Source organism: Lissotriton helveticus, chromosome 4_1 (assembly GCF_964261635.1).
Source record: "Lissotriton helveticus chromosome 4_1, aLisHel1.1, whole genome shotgun sequence".
NCBI classification, from domain to species: Eukaryota; Metazoa; Chordata; class Amphibia; order Caudata; family Salamandridae; genus Lissotriton; species Lissotriton helveticus.
Genome location: NC_136063.1, coordinates 726,080,285 through 726,104,242, shown reverse-complemented (window position 1 = coordinate 726,104,242; position 23,958 = coordinate 726,080,285). Strand labels below are relative to the sequence as shown.

General features: G+C 40.4%; 1 protein-coding gene across 1 annotated transcript in view; it reads left to right on the top strand.

Moving 5' to 3' along the window:
* DSG2 (desmoglein 2) overlaps positions 1-23,958 on the top strand; it is a 486,965-nt gene that overhangs the window by 294,988 nt on the left and 168,019 nt on the right. Inside the window, exon 8 of the mRNA XM_078687378.1 lies at positions 4,103-4,288. Coding sequence (XP_078543504.1) covers positions 4,103-4,288 — 186 coding nt within the window. The remainder of the gene's footprint in view (positions 1-4,102; positions 4,289-23,958) is intronic.

Below are 23,958 nucleotides of genomic sequence, written 5' to 3'. Positions count from 1 at the left end.
TTCACATCGGATGTTGTGAAACCCCCCCACTTAATGTATTTGACTTTTAAACATATTGTTTGGCTGGACTTTGAAACGGTAAACAGTATATCAGACACTGACTCATGAGATCGAACAACCTTGAACAATTAGACTGATTATATTGGAGATATGGATAGTCCATTGTTATTGTCTCGTTTTGGATAGGTACAAACCTCCTCCATGCAAATATGGTGCAGGACAGCAGGTAACCTTGCCTCAGTTGAAGCTATCTTACCCTGACATGCACAGAATTCAATCATAGCGTCTATATCTGGAATCTTAGTCTGAGGTCTTGATTCATATACTCAAGAATTTTATGTATTAATTTCCAGCTGACTGAGTGAATTAATCTTTTTTGGCTTACCTTCTCTTGGGACGCCACTTGATTTAACCCCACTAAGAGCCATGCCAAGTACTGGTTTGGATTTTTAAATAAGGGGATCATATCAGCATGTTGAAATCAGTGTGACATTGTTAATCATAGAGAGAATCTTGTAGAAGGAGCAGTGTCTCTTACCCTTAGTGGGATTCAGAAAGGCAATAATGATGATGATGATCTTTACAGACACTTTAAAAGCCAGCGTCTTCATATAAAGTCTGAGTAGATGCATGGCTAGTAAGTAGCAGAATTCCCAGACCACTGTTGCAACTCAAAACCAATGATACCTAAAGTTCCTGCTTCATAATAACATCAGCCTGCTCAACAAATCCCGTCATGCTCTGATTACATTCGCCTAACAATATGACCTTGTGTGCTTCATCTTCATAGAAGTTAACTCTACCCAGTGCCTGATAAGTCTGTGAACTTGTTGGAGATGCATGACTCATCAGATGTGATGTCATACTTTGCACTGTTTAGTTCCCACAAATGAATTAGCCCAGTTTCCATACTTGTAACCAAGCCAAGCAACAAGCTGATGTTGCATCTTCTTGGTGCATCTGGAGTTTTACTGTCATAACTCTTGATCGATACTCTCTAAACTTTCTTAATGCACCTCCTCCTTAGAATCACCAGATCTTTTTTCAAAGCAGACTTCTCTTCTCTATACTGATGTTTCTTTGGAGAATTTGTTTTCAGTGACAGACTGTGTCTCTTGCTCAACTGATTTTCTTATGCCCACTTCTGACCGTAGAGAAATCCGATGACTATATAACATAAAGGTGTCCCCAGGTGGATGAGTATAGGCAGGTGTATCCAAAAAGTATATCTAAAACAGTGCAATATGTTCTGTGATGGTCCGTCAAAAAACGGAGTGCAGCAGACATAATGATGGGACACCTCGTCTTCAAGAAAAAAGACCAAGTAAAGAGGTATTGAGCTGAGAAGCGTGCCTCCATACAGAATTCCAGATACTAGTCTCTTGAACCCCAGTAACGTATTCATTCAGTAGTTGTTCCCATGGACCAAAGCATGAGAGTATACCACATGAGCAGGACTGATGTTCCTCCTACTATCCACAAGCTCTTAGAACGCAGCCCAAAGCATCACAGTAAATGTGTTGGGGTTATTTTGTGCACTGGCTTAACTAAAGCAGGATCTCTGTACACTAGTATAACCCCCTGCCCACAATAATCCAGCATCACTCATTTTACACAGTCCCAGCAGCAAACCTAAAATAAAAATCCGGAAAATCAAAATTACAGCCATGGCAATTTATAAGTTGTACATAGCTCCTCTTTAGTGAATCTGTAACCCACACCCTTCATAAAGCTTTGTTAGGTTCCTTTTAGCTGAGGGCATAGGTTCCCTCTGGCTGAGGACATTTGATGTTCATACCCCCTGCCCCAACAATCGCCCTCTTTAACTTGCTCCCCCCCCTTAAAGTGTTTCTCCTGGAAACACGTAACCTTCGCTTTTTCTCATATGAGTAATTGAATGATTATCTCGTTTGATTTAGTTGTTGATGTCCTTTATATTCAGGGCTTAAAATGTAACAAATGCTGCCATCCAAGCCATTGGGTAGTGTTAAAACAATTATGTCGACCTGTGCATATTGCTGAAGGGATTGTGGAATACTGTCTCTTGGAATAGTCAAGTAGCTAATTGTGTATATGCAGCATAACTCACCTTCTCCAATTTGGCAATGTTAGTCTTAATCCCTGTAAACAACCCTACATTCCCCGCATCAACTGTGATGTTTACAATAGCGCTTAACACAAGTCTCAATAACACATGGTATGCAACCGGGACATGTACTACAGTGGGGCCATCCTGTCTAGGTAATTATCATTGAGGCTTAACAAAGCATAAATTGACACAGCAGAAGGTGCCAATTACCGAAAGAACTCAGCACAGTCAACTACCACCAATTAATTCTCAAGTATAACTATTGTACAACACTTCCAGCCTAGGTACGCAAGTGCAACTGCAAACGGTTGGCAATGTACTTGTTACCAGTTTCAAAGTACACCCTGCTCTGTGTGCGCAGTTAATAGTTGCATATTGGATTCCTAAAGTAGGAAGTTGCTTATTAACTTATCAAAGGCCTTGCTTGTATCCAGTGAGAAATCAGAGTAAAAAGAAAGTTTGTACCCTTGGCACTTAAGTTCTGAAGCCTCCCTCACCATGCAAAGTAGATTTGTTTTATCCCCAACTAGAGCAATTTATAGTGTCACCGGGTGTGGACTAGAACACTGTTGCACATTGGTCAGGTAAGTGATGTGTGACATCAACAACAAGGTTTGTTGACTCATCTTTCTGAAGGAAAGCAAGAACATAATCTGTGCAATATTAGCCATGCATAGTTCCTCTTGCTGCCTTCTGACAGGCCCAGGAGCCTTACACGTTGGTCTGAAATAATAACAACTCCACTAGGGCCCTGTTCTATTTCCTTATCGTCACCATCATCTTGTCCAAATACACACCTCTCCTACTTTGTGGTCCTTTCACAGCCTTTAGACAGACCTCACTATGCTCTGTTTTTATTTGGTCCATCCATCTATCTGTTTTGTAACATACACTGTAAATTCTGTAATGTTCTGCAGTTGCTGAAAGAAAAAAAAATAACTCTTAGATCACGAGGTGGAAGTGTCCTTTTTGACATTCTTTAGAGAAACCTGCATCATTCAAGGGTACTACATGTGGTCCATGCCCATACTGAGAAAAAATGAATTGCAACAGAAATCATTGACAATCTGCTGAAAGAGTCTAAGTGGAGAAAGGAAGGTTTCCACCAAAAACTCTGCCGTCACTTGTTTTTACTAGTTTAGTTGAAATGTGCAACAAGGCTTTAACACAACATTGCTAACATACGCATACAAATATTTAAGAACTTCGAAACTCTTATATTTCACCACTTCACTATTCGGTGATGGCTTAAATATTGCTCTGCTGATTACAGATTGAGACATTAACTCCAAACTATTTCGGCACACTGTTCATCCCTCTTCATTCCTAACATTGTGTGATCCAAATCACTATGTGTACTTGGCGGCATGTTGTGCTATTTCAAATGCGTTTTGCTTCTATTGATAAGAAGCAACAGTTTTAGTGTTCGGTGCCTCCTGACCTTTTTACGCCAAGCTCAACAGCACAGACAGAATAGTCCTTAGCCGCAACCAGAGGGTCAATTACTATCCAATCACATTACTGGCTGTATTGTTCATCAATACTCTTTCCACTAGTTGCTTCAATTGGAATGCAGCATGGATTATTGTACATCTGGAAAGGATATCCACCCTGTTCAACATTAATTTATCGCCTCTATGCATTCTCTATAGAAAGCAATTAGTTTTTGCTACTTTCCCCCAGCAGTGGTAAAGCTAATAGGGAAGGATTTAGTATGATGAGCAGCATTTGAGAATGAACGCTTATGTTGACACATAAGGGCCACCCAGTTAGCCTTGTCAATGCTTTTTGAAAATGTTGGTGTTGATGGAATATCAAAAATATAAGACCGCATGTATTTTCTGTCTTTTATTTTTAGTTCAGCAGTAATTGTTTTTACTAGTTCTTAAAAGTGGTTTCAAAATTCTTCAAAAGAACACCATCAATTGCAGCTTTTTAACAAAATTAAAAAGTAGTGTATTAGCCTGTATTGTATTTGTAAAATGTTAATTACAAAAATAAATTTTATTTCAGTATGAGGGGAGTGTTGATGAGAACACGGCAGATGTGGAAGTTCTGCGCATGAAAGCATTTGATCTGGATCAAGAGGGCACTGATAATTGGCTCGCAAACTTTACAATCATCTCTGGAAATGAACAAGGATACTTCAGAATAGAAACTGACCCTGTCACTAACGAGGGCATTCTCATTCTTGTAAAGGTGAGATTGGATGAATAGGCTCTGTCTAAAGTGAATAAAAGCACACTTCATATTGAGCGGTAGCTAAATGTTCCTGCGTGGTAGTGTTGTTCAGAGCATCAAACGGGAAAAAACATACATTAGGAGGACATAATTACATTTTATTTTTTCTCAATGTGACTTCTAAGTGGCAGAAACCTTTTAACAAAGTAAGCTATTTGTGCAAATTATGTGCAGTTAAGAATGCTGGTTTTATGGCATTCGCAAATCCAGTTACTTTACTTGTTAAATATTCAGCTTAGTTAAAAATTAAAGCTATCTGCACACAATGTTCCATATAATCAGTAAGATTTTGAGGAAGTTATTGGCATTACGTTTCTTTTCATTTGAGATATTGTTGCTAGTGAAAATATCATTTGATTGACTTATGCAGAAGGTCATTAAATACTTAGTGATATTTATTTAAAGAGAGCTGTACCTGTTTGAGCGGTCACATTTACATTTAAAAAACAAAAGTTACATTTATTTTAAATAACATAGCAACTCAGCCAAATCACTACAAAGTGTTGCCGAAGAGGAGATTTTTATATCTCAAACATCGTGTACAATCATCAAATAACCCCCGCCATTGGCTCTATGGACCTTTGTTAGTCGACAAGGAGGGAGGATAGGGAGCTATCATTTACCAGTTATCAGTTATCCTGAACAGTGAAGTCTAATTGGGGCTTCACAGAAATTGAGACAGGCATTAGAGCTAGCTTAAAAGGATTTATTACCAAATTAATTGAAATCACATAAATTGTTCAGTAAGTATTTAAATTTTAGATATTATGGTTACAAGTTCCAAAAATCAAAGTCTATATTTCAAAATAAGATGACATATCACATTGGTAAGAAATACAAATAGATTGTAGAATGTGTGTTACATGAATGAAAATACCTAATTTAAATTAATAAAGGTTGGACATAAATTGTATTTATTTTAAAAATGCAATATAAGGTGTCCATTTCAGAAAAACAAATGAAGGTTTCTGATGGAGAATAAGAATGCACAGGCATGAAGCCTTAGCACTCACTCAATAGAGTTTAGCAGAGGCTAGAAATGTCTTCTCAGCTCAAAGTCAGCAAGCATCTCTAAGATATGCTTCCTAAGTTCTGCATTAACCCAAAGTGGTGGCTTGGCCCGATGGGAGGGAGGGTAGGCAGGGCCTAAACTAGAGGAAACCAAAAATTTGCCTATGCCTCCAAACAATGCAATAATGCAAACACTGAATGATTAGAGATAAACCATAAATTTATTAGTTTATCTCGACAAAACTTTTGTCATTGAATCAATACGTAAGTTACAAAATTCACTTATTTTAGGAGCAGACAAAGAGAGAACCATCGACTTCCTTTCTAGCCATATGGAGATCAATCGAACAATGTGTAAGTATCTACAGTGAACAATTATAAAGCAAAAACATTGCGCTAAATCATACATACATGGACATTAATGAATCAAAAAGAAACTTTTCGAGAAACAGGTAAACGATCACAGTTTGAAAATCATAAATACAGCAACATGTGAGAGCAAGGGTGAATCTTTCAAATACAACAACCCCTAACTCATGAAGTGAATTCGTTTGTGTAAAAAATCACAGTAAGCCCATGTGGAATATGTGACTATCAAAAGCCATTGGTGTGAAGACAAATGTATGAGTTCAAATGTCAAAATGCCTAAAGTCAAATGCCGACGCGTTTCCAATCCTGCCAGTAGTTTACAGGATTTTCATCAGGGCGGGGAACGAGTCCATGGGAACTGTTTTCCAAAAAGAATAAAGATATTTGAAAGATTCACCCTTGCTCTCACATGTTGCTGTATTTATGATTTTCAAACTGTGATCGTTTACCTGTTTCTCGAAAAGTTTCTTTTTGATTCATTAATGTCCATGTATGTATGATTTAGCGCAATGTTTTTGCTTTATAATTGTTCACTGTAGATACTTACACATTGTTCGATTGATCTCCATATGGCTAGAAAGGAAGTCGATGGTTCTCTCTTTGTCTGCTCCTAAAATAAGTGAATTTTGTAACTTACGTATTGATTCAATGACAAAAGTTTTGTCGAGATAAACTAATAAATTTATGGTTTATCTCTAATCATTCAGTGTTTGCATTATTGCATTGTTTGGAGGCATAGGCAAATTTTTGGTTTCCTCCTAAGTTCTGCGGCAGGGTCTCCTCCCTAGTCTAAGTAACGCATGTGAATATTATTCATCACAACATTAATTGCAACATTTCACCCATTCTCCGTTACCACAAACCAATCAGTCTTCAGCAAACTCTGAGAGTAGGTAAATACCCAGTTTCTCACTTTTGCAATGGATTTTACACCTCCATGTTCTTGGCTTGTTACTTTGAACAAATCTTGTAGTTAAGAAAGTTTTTCCCACGAGCCAGGTTTTCTGCCATATCCTTTCCTCCTGATGAGAACCTCACTATCAGTCGTCTAATACATAATAAATGCCTGTTCATCAGCTAACTGTAAGCCTCTGGAAAACGACAGCATCTGCAGTGGGAAGAAAGAGAAAAATATGTTGTGCAAAACAACAGTTTAAAAGTAAAAACAGCCCTTTTAGTCCTAATATGTGTAGTCAACATCCAAAATGGCTTCAGCAGTTATAATTCATTATAATAGGTTAATTCAAGTATTTGGTTATGTCTAAATGTTTTTGCCTACTACAAATTTTGCGTTTTCTCTGCACATGTAATTTCAAAATGGAAGTTTTCTCTTTACAGTTTGAATGCATTTAATTTGTAAAATGAGGAATTTTACTCTATCAATTTCTTTGTGATCATAGTGTTGACAGATTATTTTCTCATTGTGTGAAAGGCTCATGCACGGGAGAGGAGAGTTCCAGATCCTTGATCTACTTAACATGGCTAGACTACTTCTCTGTGAACTTGTACAAACTTATTTAAAGTGCATGAATTACAACACAAATGTTCATGGGGTTATTCAGAGAAATTTGTACTTGTGATAAACCTTTCCAGAAAGGAGTTATTCACACAGAAGTACAACAAAACACCAGTTTATAAAAAAATGTATTGAATGTAGAACTCTATAAACGATCTGGCTGTCGTAGAGATGTAGGAGCTATGCAACCTGCAAACATAAGAAACTGATTTCATTGGCAGTTGTGATTTCCCAGCTTGACACCTGCCATTTTGTATTCATTGACCACTGAAACGTTATTGTCCTTTTGACAAATGCTGAAGGTCTCCTATCATGAAAAGGCAACAAGCTGACCTACATATGTTAACAACTTGGAGCGATTTTCAGCTTTAATGAGCCCAAACAGCTAGAGAAAATAATAATGTGACAACATTAATCTTTCATGGATAATTACAGCATGGCTTGCACAGTTTTTCTTTGGTCTTTGCTTGCTGAGCACTGAATCGGGTATAAAAGCAGTACTGGAATAAATTTGAATGGAGGGGTTTAGTGGCCGGGTCTTTTTGCTGAATCTACTTAATCAGTCAACCATACTAATCTCATCAATAGGATTGACCTGTTTTGTGTCACAAGATTCTCTAATATTTCTTTGGTTATGCCTAGTTATTGATCACTTTCTTTCAGTCATTTTGGTTGAAATTCTCGGACAATGCGGATAATACAGAACTGCTGGTTAAGATTCCTCCCTCTTCTCCCATTAGGTGTAAATAGTTCCCTTACTATTCATTTGGAGTTACTGAGTGGATGGCTAGCATGTTCTGAGCTTCAATCCAGCTAATTTGGGGTTAAGGAGTGCTTTACAAAACAGTGCAGTGAAACAAAGCACTTGTGTAAATAAAACATTACATTATCAATAGGATTATACAGAATTGGGGTGCTTTAGAAAGTATTATCTTTTAGAAGGACGATTCAGAGAAACATAATGCCCAATGGTCCATTGTACTGGGGGAACATAATATATCTATAGGGAAAGCTATAGTTAGATCTAGGGAAACTCTTCTATCTGCTAATTTGAAAGCACAATTTTTCAAAACTGTTTTTAATTTGTATTACACTCCGGCACGTATGCTTAAATGGGGGGGTGGGTATGATGGCAAATGTTTTCGTTGTGGGGGATAATGCGGATAGTTACATATTTTTTTTAGCTGCTGTAAATTGTCTAGGTATGTGATGGATATTGAAATTTTTTTGTCAACGATTGCTGAGATCCCTATTAAAATTACTACTGCTATAATGTTATTAGGTATTGGGCAAGATTTAGAAAAGGGGACCCCTATGTTTAAGCATAGTTATTTGATTTGTATTGCAATGACTGTAGCTCAATTGTGTATTGCTTCTGATTGGCTTCAATCTGAGCCTCCCTCGTTTGAGCGTTGGCTTGCTAAAATGTATAATTTATTTAGTTTAGTATTAAGTTTGTATTAGGCAAACGGGCAAGGAAACTGAAGATTGGAATGTGTATCTGGGGGGCATTCTGTGATCATATGAATGTATGAAATAGTTTAGTTGTAATGCTTAGTTTTGATACTATGGAGCAATAAAAAAAAAGGATTATACAAAATAATCGTGCATGAAGGAATCCTTCCCTGACCAGGGTTGTGTGCACTGACTCCGACTCTGGAGCCGAGGCGACGACGTTGCCCATACCGTCCTGGTCGCTCTAGCACACCCCGCCAGTCAGCGCATAGCCCTGTGCGGCTTCCTGCGTGGACGGCGGAAGTGGCGTCGGCGACACTGGGTTCGACGCCAGGCTCTCCGCGTCAGTCAGATCATAGCCCTGTGCGATTTCCTGCGCGGATGACGGAGGCGGCATCGGCGACACCGGGGATGCTGGTGACGCTGGGATCGACGCCAGGCTCTTACCACCAGTCAATGAATAGCCCTGTGCGGCTTCCTGCACGGACGTCGGGAGCGGCGTCGACGCCGAGCTTGGAGCTAGGCTCCACGTCAGACCCAAAACTAGGCTCATCGCTCAAGGGCACGCCCAGCTCACTTTCTCGGACGCTCAATAAATTTACAAGTGCTGGCATATGCATGATGAAATCATTTGAATGAAACAATAAACATGAAGAAATGTATGGTAAATCAACTTGAAGATTGAAATTTATTTTCGAAGAATTTCAAACCGCAAGGAACCCTTTGGGATTGAGTTGTGCCTGGGGGAATACACACCCGATAGACAAGGACACAAGATTTGCATATTATTAGAGTGTATGAGACCGGAATACACACCCTACAGTGCACACTAAACTCCAAAAACTTTCTGGAAAATTCAGGGCAGTGCCACGAACTACTACACTATTGACTGGGAGAATTAGCCTCCAACTGTCTATTGTCCCCTCCTAGGGTGATTACTGAGTTGGAGGCCGCCTACGCGCAGACTATCGCCGGAGCAGCTGCTATCCTTGGCTTTGTCTCCTGTGGTACTCCTCATTTCTGATCCCTTAACGGATCTGCTCCATCTCTAGCCCACTACAGTGGAACCCTTGCTACCCCTTGGGAGTGCTTTATTGGAAGTCCTGCGTGGAACATGGGCACAGTACTGTTCCGGAGCCCCGTTTGATAGGGCCCTTGCTGGTAGGCACCGTCCTGCCCCGGGGGATCCACTCTGTCTGTCCCTCCATCCTGCTGCTCAGGGCCTGGTAATTCAGGCGGGTGTTGGTTTACAAGACTCCTCCACTTTGCCTTTGTTTCCTCCCACCCGGGAATCCCGGTGGCTGGATGCATGTGGCAGACAGATTTTTGCTTCTTCTAGCGCGGCCATCCGCACTTTAAACACTACATGCGTGTTTACACATGCGTCCTCCGCGCTCTGGGACTCCGTGGCTAACTTTCTTCCTTCTTTTCTGGAGGAATTGCGCCCGGAGTTACTCCGTCTTGTCCTTCATGGCAAGGAAATGGCTCATTTTACTATACACTCCTCCCTGGATACCACGGACTCTGTGGGGCGTGCTCTTGCACGGTCGGTGGCTTTGCGCCGTCATGCCTGGATGCGTAACAGCCGCTTCCCAGATTATATCCGGGAGAGCTTCCAGGATATGCCATTTGACGGGATTGATCTTTTTGGGTCCCATGCTGACTCTGCGATATCCAGGCTTCTGTCAGGGCTTCCGTAATTATGCTGCGCCACTGACTGGCTGACTCTCTTCTTGGTTGCGGCCTTCCTTTACGGCAAGTTTTTTATTAGAGGCAGGTTGGTGCCTCTATATTGTCTGTATAGCCGTAAAGCTGCGTTGTTTTTGTTTTCAAGTCCTCTTACTGTCTGTTTGGCTAAGAGGACCCCCCCTTCTTGCCAGGGGTTGACCCTTGCCCTATGTGGGGTATAGGCTGGTGGCCTTTGCCTTCATACGCTCCTGTGGAGTTTTCATTGTAGGTATCCCTCTGGGACTCATATGCCTCCTTTTATTGCGTTCCGCAGGGTCGCATCGCCCTAGTGTCTGTAATATTTAGACTCCGGGTCTAGGTTCATTTTCTTTGGTGCCAGCCCCTCTTGGGTTGTTCTTTCCATTAGGGAGTTGCCGTGGACCACTCTGTTCTGGGTTGTTGTGGTCCTTGGCTTGTTCCCCAGCAGTTTTCTCCACATCCCCACTGCTTTCGCGCAGGGATTCCTACGTTTCACTGGCACTCTTAAATGTGGCGGACTCGTGGAGCCGGCAATCTATGTACTCCGATCTTCCTGGCGTCTAGGACCTGTGAATTGGTCCTGAGTACTCCCTTGTTAGGCTGGTCTTTTCTTCTGAATTGTCCTGCGAGAGGACTGTTCTCTCTTCCGGACTGACGGCAGACGCTGCTTAGGGCCTAGACTAGTTCCACTTTCTGTAAAAGCTGCAGGTACTGTCTAGTGAACCCGAGTGCCTGAGTTTGGACAGGTTTCAGCATCTTCTCGAGGCTGTTATGTGCCAAGTTATTCCTCATGGCTTGTGCGGCCTTTGCTTCTTGTTATTGGGCGCATCTCAGCTGTTCATGCAGTCTTGCTCCCTGGTGTTACTTCTGGCTTTCCGCGTCTTTCGGGCTGTGTATGGGCATTCTTCAATGCTCTCCACATCGCTGTCTGGTAAGGGTCTCCGCAGTACTCTTCCTCTGTGGTACACGTGGGGGCGCTATGCGTTTTCTCCACTATACTACTTATCTGGTCCTTTGAGTTGGCTATGTCAACTGCCACATCCTGCGGTTCTTTCACGCCATAAAGTTCAGTTCTACTCCACGCGAGGTGATGCACTTAATTTTCATGTTGGTTTCTTACTAGGTGTGTTCTTCTTCCATGTCGCCCCGTGCTGGACATGGGCCGGTGTCCTGCTGCCTTTGTATCTTTATGGGAGCAGGTTTAACACAGTTTTACGCTGTTTGAGTGATTAACTGGGCTAGCCCTGGCTTCTTGTTGATGCCTTGGATCCTGTGGATCCTTTAAGCATCTTTCGAGGTTTGGCATTTTTTTCTCACTCAGGTGCAAGCGTTTTGGCTTGGTGTTTTTCTTCTCTCATCCCCTCTACATGTGGGGTTTTTCGTATTATTCTGGATGGGCTGTGGTGTCCTAGCCTTCCCTTGATTCCTGCTCTCTTCAGGGCACAGTGGTCTGGTGGTTGGCTGCGCTGTCATTTTGTCCCCACTGTGTTTCGTCATTTGGTAGACAACACTCCTTTGGTCATGTTGACCACTAGGTTCTTTCTGGACCTTGATGGGGTTTAGTCTCAGTCCCGCCTCTTCTATGGGTATGGCTTTGGTATCTATTCTAAGTTAAGGAATCCGCGGCTAGACCTCTCTATAAGATAAACAAGTTACTTACATTCGGTAACGATGTATCTGGTAGAGACATAGTCTAGCTGCAGATTCCTTAACGCCCGCCCGTCCTCCCCGTCCTGCGGCAACCTTTTCAGGTTGGACTTCTTGCCTTCGCCTCCCTTTGGGTGGCTTTATTCCTCTACGGGGTGATGTTTCCTCTTCACTCAGATTTACGAGGCTACATTCTGTTTCGTAGCTTTGCTGTGCCCATTCTTGTGATTGGAAGGTATGCTCATATGACATGTGTCCTTTACAACCCTTACCCTGGGTTGTCCGATGTGAGTCTAATGCTTTCTTCTATCTTCTTCAACCACTTGAGGTCTCTTGCCTCCCTGAACTCTACCAGTTGCAGTCTCTGACAAAGCTGCCTTCGGCAGATCCATTATTTGGGTCTGACGTCTTCTTTTCGGTGACGCTTTATAGTAGTTTGTCCTTGTTCCTGGATTTTGGACTGGTTGTTCTTCACTGTCATTTCTCGTGGTTGCAGCTTTTCTGCCGGCTGCTGTGATAGTTCACAGTGGAGCTGAAGCTCAATGGTGGGTCTTGTGCCTCTGGTGGCACAGGCTCACACAGGCTAAGGGTCCTATCCTGCCTATGCTCTACATCTTCTTCTGTCTCCGGGGGAGGTTGGGACTTTACACTTCACTTTCTGTTTGGTCCAACAGCAAATCGCGAAGGATCCTGCCATCAACTCCATTTCCTCTTTCGCTTGGGCGAGAGAGGAATCACCTGCGAGTATGACCGACCTTTCCGAAGATGTTCGATTTTCACACGTTGAAGGGTCCTGTAATGGAGAGGACCCAGAAAAATCGCTTGGATAGAGGACGACAGAAGCCCCACTATCCTCGCCAGTTGGGGAAGTGACACCTGACACAGTCGTCCGGCTGTGGCAGAAACCCAGAGTGTAAAGATTCTTTCAATTGAAGATTGCGCCTTGCCCAAAGAATTGAAAGTATTGACGAATTTGCCCAGTTCCTTTATAAATGGGTCCCCGATAAAATTCCCTTGGGCTATCATCCCTGCCTCCGTTGTGGACAGCTCCCCCAGTTTGGAGTCAATCTTAATGAGGAGTGACCTATGCCTCTCCGTAGAGATCGCAGTGTTTGCGTTCCCCATAAATATAGCCCGTTGGGCCCAGCTGGACAGTGCCTCTGGGCACATGAGGAAGTTGGAGGCCTCGTAGTCCTCCGCCATATCCATTTTTGCCAGGGGTCCGGCGACATCCTGGAGCTTATCCTGGCATGAGCGCAAGGAGTGATCAATCCCTTTTTTTAGGATTGCTGTAAATTAAGAGAGAAAAGTGACCATTGTGGGGTCTATCTCCCCTCATCGCTTTATCTAAGGGCTTCCTGAGCCGATTGGCCATGTAGGCTGCAACTTGGGGAGCCAGACACCATTCTGCTGAATTAGGGTGCAGGAGGTCATCTGGATTTAATAAATCCCTGTGGGTGGTGAAGTTGGTGTCCGCAGGGAGGTCTGAGCTTCCCAGGGAATTTGCCGTCCAACCATCACCATTGGAAGTGTTGGGTGAGTCATCTCCATCCCCCAAGTCCGTTTGCGGTGGTGAGAGCAGATCTACACCCATGGGGCCTGGTGTCTGGGCATCTAAGATGGGTTGGACATCATAAAGGCCTTCTTCAGGCGTGCCAATGTGTCTAAATCAACCCCAGGATAGTCAGTGCGTTTACTCTTCTCCACACTCTGGGGTGGGATGGTAGGTGGATAAGCCACCTGTCCAGGAGGTAGGGGGCCTGGGGCCCATTAAAATCTTCCCACACTTTAAGGGGTTGCTTGCACTGCACCTGGAGTGCCGCCAGTCTCTTCTCCAGGGGGGCCACCACCTGCGTCACAGCCTTTACTGACAAACAGATTAATGAAGGGACTGCCCCCTTATGTTTCTGTGGGGTAAAAGTGCCTGTGGTGTCCCTTTTTTAGTGAAAAAATACCTTACCACGCAGGGTGTTTTTCCCTTTCGGCATCGGCTGTGTAAACAGCTGACTATTTCATCTAGCAGCTCGCACGTGACTGTCAATGTCAGATACTTTGGACTCGCGCATGCTCTCCAAACCTTCCCTCGTGTTCGGTAATTGCAGCTGGAACAATGCGTCCGTGTTAAAGACAGAAACTGACGTGTTCCGGCTGCCGGGGGGTAGAGGACGTGCATGCATGTAATTCAACAACGCGGGCCCCCTGCCAGTCGGAAGATCGCACCGCGTCACAAGCCTGAATGAAGATCAGCCGCATAGGAGCGAATGCTCCTGTGGCGATAATGACACAGATATACACCAATTAAGGGCGGCCACGCAGCGGAAAGCTCAAGCGGCACTCACAATTACCTTAATTACCACGATAAATAATAAAACAACAAAGTACACTCATCTGATTGCTGCTGGAGCAGCGAAGAAAGAGGTTTCTTGAAGGACGACACGGGATGTTATATAATGGACTGTTGTGTCAATGATTGAAATATGTTGCTGTCAGTCCCTAGTGTTCATGGAGATGTAGTTTTTAGATACACTTTTAGAAACTTAAAATGGCTGATGGAGTAATCTAACTATAATAAAAGTGAAGAGAGACATGCTAATCCTCGCCTCCGGGTCCTGACATAGAATTGAAATGACTAAAACCTGGTCTGTCAACTTAAGGTTTTATTATGGAGGACGGACCTTGAGGTTACAGTGAAGCTGTAACTGGAATCTTGCATTTCTGGCTGTTTCTTTGAAGATCAAGGTCCCTTAGTTTCACATTTGAAGCCAAGAGATTTTGCTTAATTGATAGATTTACGAAAGGCATGTCATTTGATTTATTTAGTCTCAGGATAGTTCCTACCCTTTATTCAATGTGAGCAGGATAAATTATGTCCTCTGCAAGTTAAGCTTGTGCTTCATATTAGCCATCTGGTTTTAAATTTGTTAATAGAGGTGAAGGGTTTTGATTAATATGATTGAGCATGATCTGCTTACATAGGAAAGGAGAAACCCAATTTGAAAGAAACTTACTTTGAGGCTCCACATGTTTGAAAAGTAAAGGGGCAAATAAGGAACAGTGATATACTTGTTTTGGAAAATAATGAGATTTGAGGAGGAATTGCTTATGTTGGTGCACTCTGAAAGGCATTACCTGAACCATTTTAACTCTTTTCCTTCAATATCAATTCTGTCACATAGGTGGATGGTTTCGTGATCAACCGTGCCAAAGCCACTGACAGGTTGAGGAGGCAGTTTATTTCACCAAATAACTGAAGAGCATGGTCTACAGTTTTAAGGAGACATTTATCTGCTGAAACTGGTCAGAAGGTAGATTTGAAGTCTCCTAAATCATGATTAGTGGTAGTGTAGTGTTCCAGTTGGTTTGTAATAAATAGTTCCAGGATTATGGAAAGGAAGGAGAGGACCAGTGCTACAGCGTAACTCCCAAAATGTTTACTAAACTCAGTATCACCATTTCCCTAAAGTATCCAAACTCACCTACATTCACCAGTGGGGCCCATAACACTGTACACAATCTATTCATTTAATTCAACTTCAGGGTTTGGTGAAACACAAAAGAGTATTGCTGTAACATTGGTGAAGTGTCTAAAACCATTACACTATTTATTATTTACATCTATAATTTAAAACGATCTACCATGGTTTTCATTAAACACCCTTTTATTCTGACACATCACCATAATGGCAATGGATCTGCTAGAATGAAAATTAGGCGTAGGAAAAATACAAGACCAGCTTTTAATTCTCCATTTATCTAATTTTTATTCAACGGAAATTTTAGTATGTCTGACATTTAGACTTTCATTAATTCTTTATTCAGCAAAATCTTAATCTTTATTTAAAAAATGATCATTTTATTTAAAGCTCAGAAATATAGACATTTATTTAGTAAATTCAGTGCAAAGTTTAGCAAAGAACAGATAGTTCCAACTCAGTCTCTTCTAACAACCCTAACTAACACCCTCATCTTATCCTTACAGTCCTGCAAAGAAAAACAAATAAAAGATAAATTATCCTTACATCCCGGATTCGATCGAAAGTCCAGCAGCACTTTGTGTAGAAATCGGAAAGAGCGGTCCTTCTAAGTAAAATCAGGGGTTTTTATACTTTAATTTCCTAACTTAATCTATCTAAAAAGTTACTAACAATACCAACTCGGGTTCTGACTGGACAAATTTGGGGTAGATGAGCGTCTCCTCATCATTACAGCATCGTATTCACAATGAATAAGAAGAAAAATAAAGGGGCTTTGTTTAAGACACTTCGTGGCCTAGTCACATCCCCAATTTGCAACTTGAAGACTTTTTCCCAGGATCATAACATTCGAGTGTCCATGTTTGGCACCCATCCTAGGTTCTGGGGCAAGGCAGCCTTGAACCTCTCCGAGCCCAGGCAGTTCACTCTCTTGCAGGCTTTAGGCGCGCATGCGCTGTCCAGCACTTTTCACAGTTTACCCGGGCAGCCATTTTTAGTGTAGGCCTCAGAGGCCTCTTTTGGAACTATCATAGAAACAAACACAAATTCATGTTAAATATGGAACTAAAGCCCTTCTGTTTACCTCCCACCATACTACTGTTTCCCCATTAGTTGTTACCTAGCAAATAAGCCACACAAATGCGCTTTATACTTACATATCTGACGACTTTTCTAGCACAAAACGTGTACAATGAGCACATTTAAGCTGTATTTGTTTATATTTAAGCTGTGCATTAATTCACAACACGATAACAATACATATTAGTTAATTTTATTGCAACATACAGGCAAAATGAGTACTCCCGTGTGTAAAGTGTATGCATCTTATACTATGGTTGATTAATTCATAATAACATTCCATTAGTAAATGTTAACGTTATGGAACATTGATTTTGAGAGGGGTACACAAAATGTTGTTTTTACCACCTCGCTCCATCAATTCCCTCATCTGGTGATCCTATCACCAAACATTTATCAAAATTTTGTAAAATTTAGCAGAACATGTTTCGAATTCTTTAGTTTAGTATCATCTACACTTTAGTATCTTTCTCCTTTGAATCTTTGAAAATCTTTTCTCTTATCTCTTCCATTTCTATTTCATTCTTTTCTCTTATCCTTGCCTGTTGCTCTTCATTCCTTTTTCTTATTGATTTTCTAAAATCTCTTCTACCTTTTTATATACAGCATAATCTTTTCAGAAAAAATACTATCACTAAGATTGTTATCGGTATTAATATTTTACCTATAATTGAGCTACCTATTTCTTGGAACCAATGCTTAATTGCTGAGAAACTTTTACCTAGTCTTTCAAGGACTCCTTCAACCTCCAGTGGTTCAATTTCTTTATGCAAATCTGTAATATTTATAATATACTTTTCAATATTCTGACTTTTATCTGGAATATAAGTACAACAATGTTGCACCTTCAAAATCCCACAGACTCCTCCCTCTTTCGCTAAAATTATATCAAGAGCAAGTCGATTTTGCATTACCATAGCTCTCATAGCAACCATTTCAGTATTGACCATCAGGAATCCTCCTGCTGTGTCTGTTGATAATCGATCAACTATTGTGGACAATGTTCTGATTCTATTTGCATTAAATGAAATTCCCACTGCTGGTATCAGTGCTCCAAATACATCACCTATTATTTCTAACACAGTTTCTCTTCTTTTTCGACTTAAAACTTTACCTATCTCATGCTTTCGATTAGTACCTCTATCTACATGGAAAATTTTAGGAAAGACCAAACCCACATAACATGTTCGATACCAATGTTTAGGCAACCTATAGTAAGCTATATTCCCACAGATAAAATAAACACCAGGGAAAACAGGATCATTTCCTCCTTTAAATCCCCAACCTCCTACAATTCTATAGGTATCTTGGCATTGACTTGCACCCACAAAATAATTATCATACATAGTATTATCTCTTCTAATACATTTTCCTTCCATTGGAGCATCTATATTTAGAGCTACATTTGCATTCTTTTCATCAATATTCTCATCATTAAATGTCCAGTATTTTGATTTTTCATGCTTTATTTTCTCATTTCTATTATAAGCAATCCTTCTTTCCTCAACCATATTTAAGAAGGCCCTCTCTTCAATTCTCATTTTGCATGTCAAAGTCAAATTGTTTTTAAAAGCATATTCATGTGTCAACTCATCTATCTCCAAGAAATACTCTCCCATTTCTTTCGCAGGCTTCTTTTTGTTTAATGCACTGTCAACCTTTAATTTTGCAAAAATCTCATCTTTGTTAGAATAGCAATATTCCAATTTCCCAGTCTGATAAAACAAACTTGCAATTACACTACAAGTCACTCCATATGTAAGAGGAAGGTGGTGATATGTCACCCCTTCTGATACTGGCAATTTTACACATACATAGCAGTCATCAACATTCATAGTTTTAATGTATTCTAGTAACAATTTTGAAAAGGTATTTTTAGTAAAATCACTGATTGACCTATCTTGATGCAACTCTGGTTTATACACATGAGTCTCATGAATTTTTCTTTTCTCCCTTGGCTTATTTGAACTCAAATTCTATTTTAATTTCGTTAAATTGCTTTGGAAAGGAATTACAATAGCTAAAATTACCCACAATACTATCAACAGTCCCATACATATTGAACAACATCTACACCATTTTCTAAAAATAGCACATTTTGTTTTATGGTTATGCATTGCCATTTTTCCCTAACAGTTTCTTCAACCTTATGTCACTTACAAGTTGCACACCACTCAATACACTAACAAGTTTTCTTCGACCTTGTGTCAATCCTATTCTAGATTATACTATAGTTAAGTTTTTCTAACAAATTTTTCTTCAACCTAATGTCAACTCCGACCTCTTCTATATTTCCAATATCCGTCTCACAGGACTTCAGGCTTTTTACTTTAATATCATATACTTTGAGCACCTATCTCTTTTCTCTTAGTTGACTTCTTTACTCACTTTTCCCAATTGACTGCTATTAACCTCAACAATTGGTGGTAGGACAATATGTCGACTCAGGTGATTTTTACCTCTGATTTGGACGTCTTACTCTTTTTGGCCTTTGAATAGTCTCGATTTTCTTTCCCAATGTTTCCTTCTGGCTAGTGATTTCATTCACTTGCTCTTCTGGTTCTTTTGTTTTGTTCACTATTTTAAATCTCAATCCACCTGTTTCCTTAGGCCAGTTGTCTCCTTTGCAGACTCTCATAGTCTTTGGCTCTACTGTGTTATGCTCCACTCTCCAAGCTCTTTTTCTCGGGCTTTTTCTTAATGGAGTTTCATCTGCACTGTCATCAGTTTCACTTTCAGTATCTTCAACTGTATCATTTATTATTATTTTCACAATTGGTGAATTGCAAGGACTGCTCTCTATATCTCTTAAAATTCCCTGCTCAATCATTTTGCCAATCACTGGAGTTATTCCTTCAATTACTTCTGCAGTCATTTTATACTGAGGAATGTTTGGGTAACTTGCACCTTCTTTGATTGTAACTTTCACAGGATCAACACCTTTCATCAACCCTATATCTTTTCCAGTGAAATCCCACACTACTTCTTTCACTGCCTCTTTCAGTTCAACAGGAATCATTTCTCGGTCAAAAACAGGAAATAACTCATTCTGTTCTGCTTTCATCATAAGCATTGTCATTTTATACAGGCTATCCTCATCTGGAGTCTGCAGTTCTATGCCATCTGGTGAACAATATATGGCACAGTTAATCTTACAAAAAATATCCCTACCTAACAGATTAACAGGACTGCTGTCGCACACCACAAATCGATGCATATCTTTGAAAGTTCCAATTTTAATCTCAACTGGTTCTGTCAGAGGAGTTTGTATCTGTCTATTTGCTACACCTACAACTTGGATGCTATCTCCCGAGAGAGGAAGATGTTTAATCTCTACTGATCTAACAGTAGAACAGGTAGCACCAGTGTCCACTAGGAAAGTTATTTCTACATCATTCACCTTTCCGCTCACAAATGGACCAGACTGATCTACCTCAAGAGTGGCTCCAAGCACACACTCTTCCTCTCTCAGGCATCTTTATAAACTTTCATCCGACTCACTGCCACCCTCTTCTTGTAACCAATACTGAGGACACGCATTCACTCTCTGCGGTCTTTTTACCTGCTCACCTCCGCTGAATCCTGTCTCTGCACTGTACCTCTGCTGATTTACACTGTTTGGCAGTGGCAGTTGCAGCACCTGACTTTGCTGATTTACTATCTGCTGCTGTTGTTGCTGTTGTTGTGGATTTACCTCAAACTGCACCTGCAAATTTAATGAAGTCGTTTCTCCATTAACCCTTGGCGGACATTTACACTCTTTCTTCCAATGCCCTAGCTTGCCGCAATTAAAACGGGTAAACTTCTTCAATTCATCAATATTTCCTACCAATTTAGGTTTTCCCTTGAAGTTTCCTTGGTTTTCTGCACTTTTACTCTCCATTTGTGCCACCTGCTGCTCCGCTACCTTCACTTGTGCCCACATGGCTTTTTCTTTCAACTTTTTCTGCTTTGCATCAATCGCTTCACTGCAATATTTTGCCTGTCTTAATACCTTATCCACTGAACTTGACTGCCATCCTATCATGCTATGTCTATTCATATCAGAAATTTCTGGTCTCAATCCATAAACAAATCTGTCCATGAAGTGGATCATATCCTTTTCATTCAATTCTTCATAACCACTATATTGCTTAAAAACTAACAATAATCTTTCATAAAATGAATGCACAGATTCTTTCGGCTCTTGCGTGGTCCTATCTATTTTTACCCAATCTGTTTCTTTTGGAGGTATTTTATTTTTCAACCATACTATCACTTGTTCATATTTTTGCATCACATCTGGTCCAAATCAATCCATAAAACTTTTGACACTTCTGTCTACTTGTCGATACCATTCTACTGGCTTCTCTCTCAGTCTTGGAAAATCATTGGTAAATGATAATATATCTTGTCTGCTCCATGGAACATGTACATATCCTCCTCCAGGTATCTCTCTCATAGGAAATTCAGTTGTCACTGCCTCTTTTTCCCTGATTGGAAAGGTTAATGTGGATTTATCACTATTTTCTTCTTTCTTCTTTGCCCATTTGACCCTCCATTTACCTACATCACCCGATTTTCGCAACAGCACAATCAAGTCTTTTATCTGAACTAGTCTTCCAGCAGTATTCATGTTCTCAATGTCTTTTTCTGCAAAATCTACTCGATAAGTCTTCTGCAATGATTTTATTTTTGAATATCCTATTCCACATTCACTTACCGTTTCTTCTAGCTGATCATGCATTGTCTTAGCTCTCCATGTTATGCTTTTACATAAAAACATGAGCTCATCATCCTGGTATGTTTTTAATCTGTCTGTCCCGATCGTCCCAATTATTAATTCTTCCATATCTACTTTTAGTTTGGCCACATCCAGCACTTTTGATTCCTGCTCTTTTAATTTTAAGGTTTTAATCCATTCACTTAATTCTTTATCTGATGGTCCTACAGGTGTTTGCGTTAAATCAATTTTATCTATACTTTTCTCTGGTGTTGCAGAATCAGATTCTGCTCCTGTCGGGTATCTGCATAATGGACTCTGATTAAAAGTCAATTCAGGTGGATTTACATTATTATTCCGCTTTATCTCTGATAAATCAGGATAAATATTTCCTCTTGTTTTCTGTAAACTCTGTTGTAACGGAATTGTCAAACTTGGCTCTTTTATTCTTTAATTTTCAAACACTGGTATTACAGGTCCTATCGTTACAGGGACAGTAACTGCTTCCATGTTTTTAGTAAGATTCTGAATCAATTCATGAGCAGAACGTTCATAATCAGAAATAGCTGGCTGTTCCATCAATTTGTTTTTCAGCTCTCAACAGTTTTTTGTGATTCATTCATTTGTACATGAGTACCTGTAATTCTGGCTTCTGTGATTGGTATACTGGGAATATATCGGGTTTCTACTCTATCTGGTACATCTTTTAAACTTGAATATTGCCTTGGGGTTTCATTATTTCTCTTATCTGGCGATGGAGCATTTGATGTGATCCACAAAGAACCTGGCTGATACGGGGGCGGTCTCCTATTTAATAGTTCTTCCAATACAGCATCCTCTGTTTCACTTTCACCATAACTTTGATTCCCTGTCTCTATATTCTTTTTCTTTTCAGTGCATTTCCGCCCCTCATATTCATCCATTAGTCTAACTGGATACATACCATCGCACATGTTACCATTCCTCCATCTCCTCATTCTAGTCTCATGTGTTTCTCCCCACAAATCTTGACCTTTACCTCTTGGTCTGATATGCCTGCTCAACCTCTCACTTTCCATTTCATGCATCTCATCTTCCCACTCAACCAATGCCTCAAATTGAGTTGGTCTAGGTCTTGAATCTAGTTTCATCATTTTGTCTCTCAAGTTTCCCAAGATTGCCAAATCAAAAGATCCCCCTTCCGGAAAGGCTAACACACCATCATCCTTGGTATACCCTACCCAATTCTCTAACCAAACACACGTATGATATCCATATTTCGATATCATATAGGAAGCAGGCGTTTTCGGTGAAGGAAGTATTTTCCCCTCTCTCGTAACTACCTCTTTATCTTTTACAAACATATTCTTCAGCTTCTTTAACCATGAAGGTTTCTTCTTGTCATCATCATAATAGTAGTATGACATTTTCAGTAAATTTCCCTGCTTTCAAAAGATCGCGTACTATTCTATTGCTGTTTCCGTAACACCAACCTATCACAGCGCGGTTTGCAGTAATGTACCAATTAGAACACGATACGTCACTATAGTGCTTAACCAATAGCTTTTGCTGCTTTTTGTGATGAACCAATCAGCTCCTACTCCTACACAAAACAATACCATTTGCCTGTTTCGCTAAAAAAGTGATAGATTTCTCAATCACACAAGTATTCTGTAACTGGAGTAGACGACGCTTATCTCCTCAGAATTTTTAGACTCGTTGATAAAATAGCACTGCCCTATTTTACCCTTCTATCAGGCAATTGCGAACTCGTTTCTCCAGGAAAGCACATAGAGATCTTTTTCACCTCCTTAGAGACAATCCCAGAGTTTCACCAGAATGCGTATTGCAATTTCATTTACACACGTTCATACAGAAAAACCTATTCATATATACATGAACTCTGTTTTACCATTAGGCAGCGCTTCCATCTAACCCACCACAGAATTCCTCTATCGTTAGTAAAGTAGACGCCGCTCCTTTACCCTTCTATCAAGCTCGGGTTAAGTCCTACTACTCTCCCAGCAGTAAGTTTTATTCAGGATACGCAATGATCCCTGTGCTTGAAGGCTGAGATTTTATAGACTGTCCTCACTATACATTTATCCTTTCACACCTAATGTCCCTAGACAGTGATATGCGACAATACCACAGCAGTATATAACAATACTACTTCTTTGAAACAGACCAATGCACTGTGCGACTTTACTTGCCACACTTCCTCTGCCTGCAGACAGAGGGACCAGCTTCACGCAACATTTGGAAGCCTTTCTGAACTACATATAACGTAATACAAACTCAACAGATGTTAGTTCATAATTTTTATACATCAAACTGTATATAGCACTTTACACATGCCCCTAGCTAATTTCTTTAGCAACCACTACTCCGCTACCAAGTTATTACTGCTACAGCACAACTCCAAAAATGTTTACTAAACTCAGTATCACCATTTCCCTAAAGTATCCAAACTCACCTACATTCACCAGTGGGGCCCATAACACTGCACACAATTTATTCATTTAATTCAACTTCAGGGTTTGGTGAAACACAAGAGTATTACTGTAACATTGGCGAAGTATCTAAAACCATTAAACTATTTATTATTTTCATCTATAATTTAAAACGATCTACCATGGTTTTCATTAAACACTCTTTTATTGAGACACATCACCATAATGGCAATGGA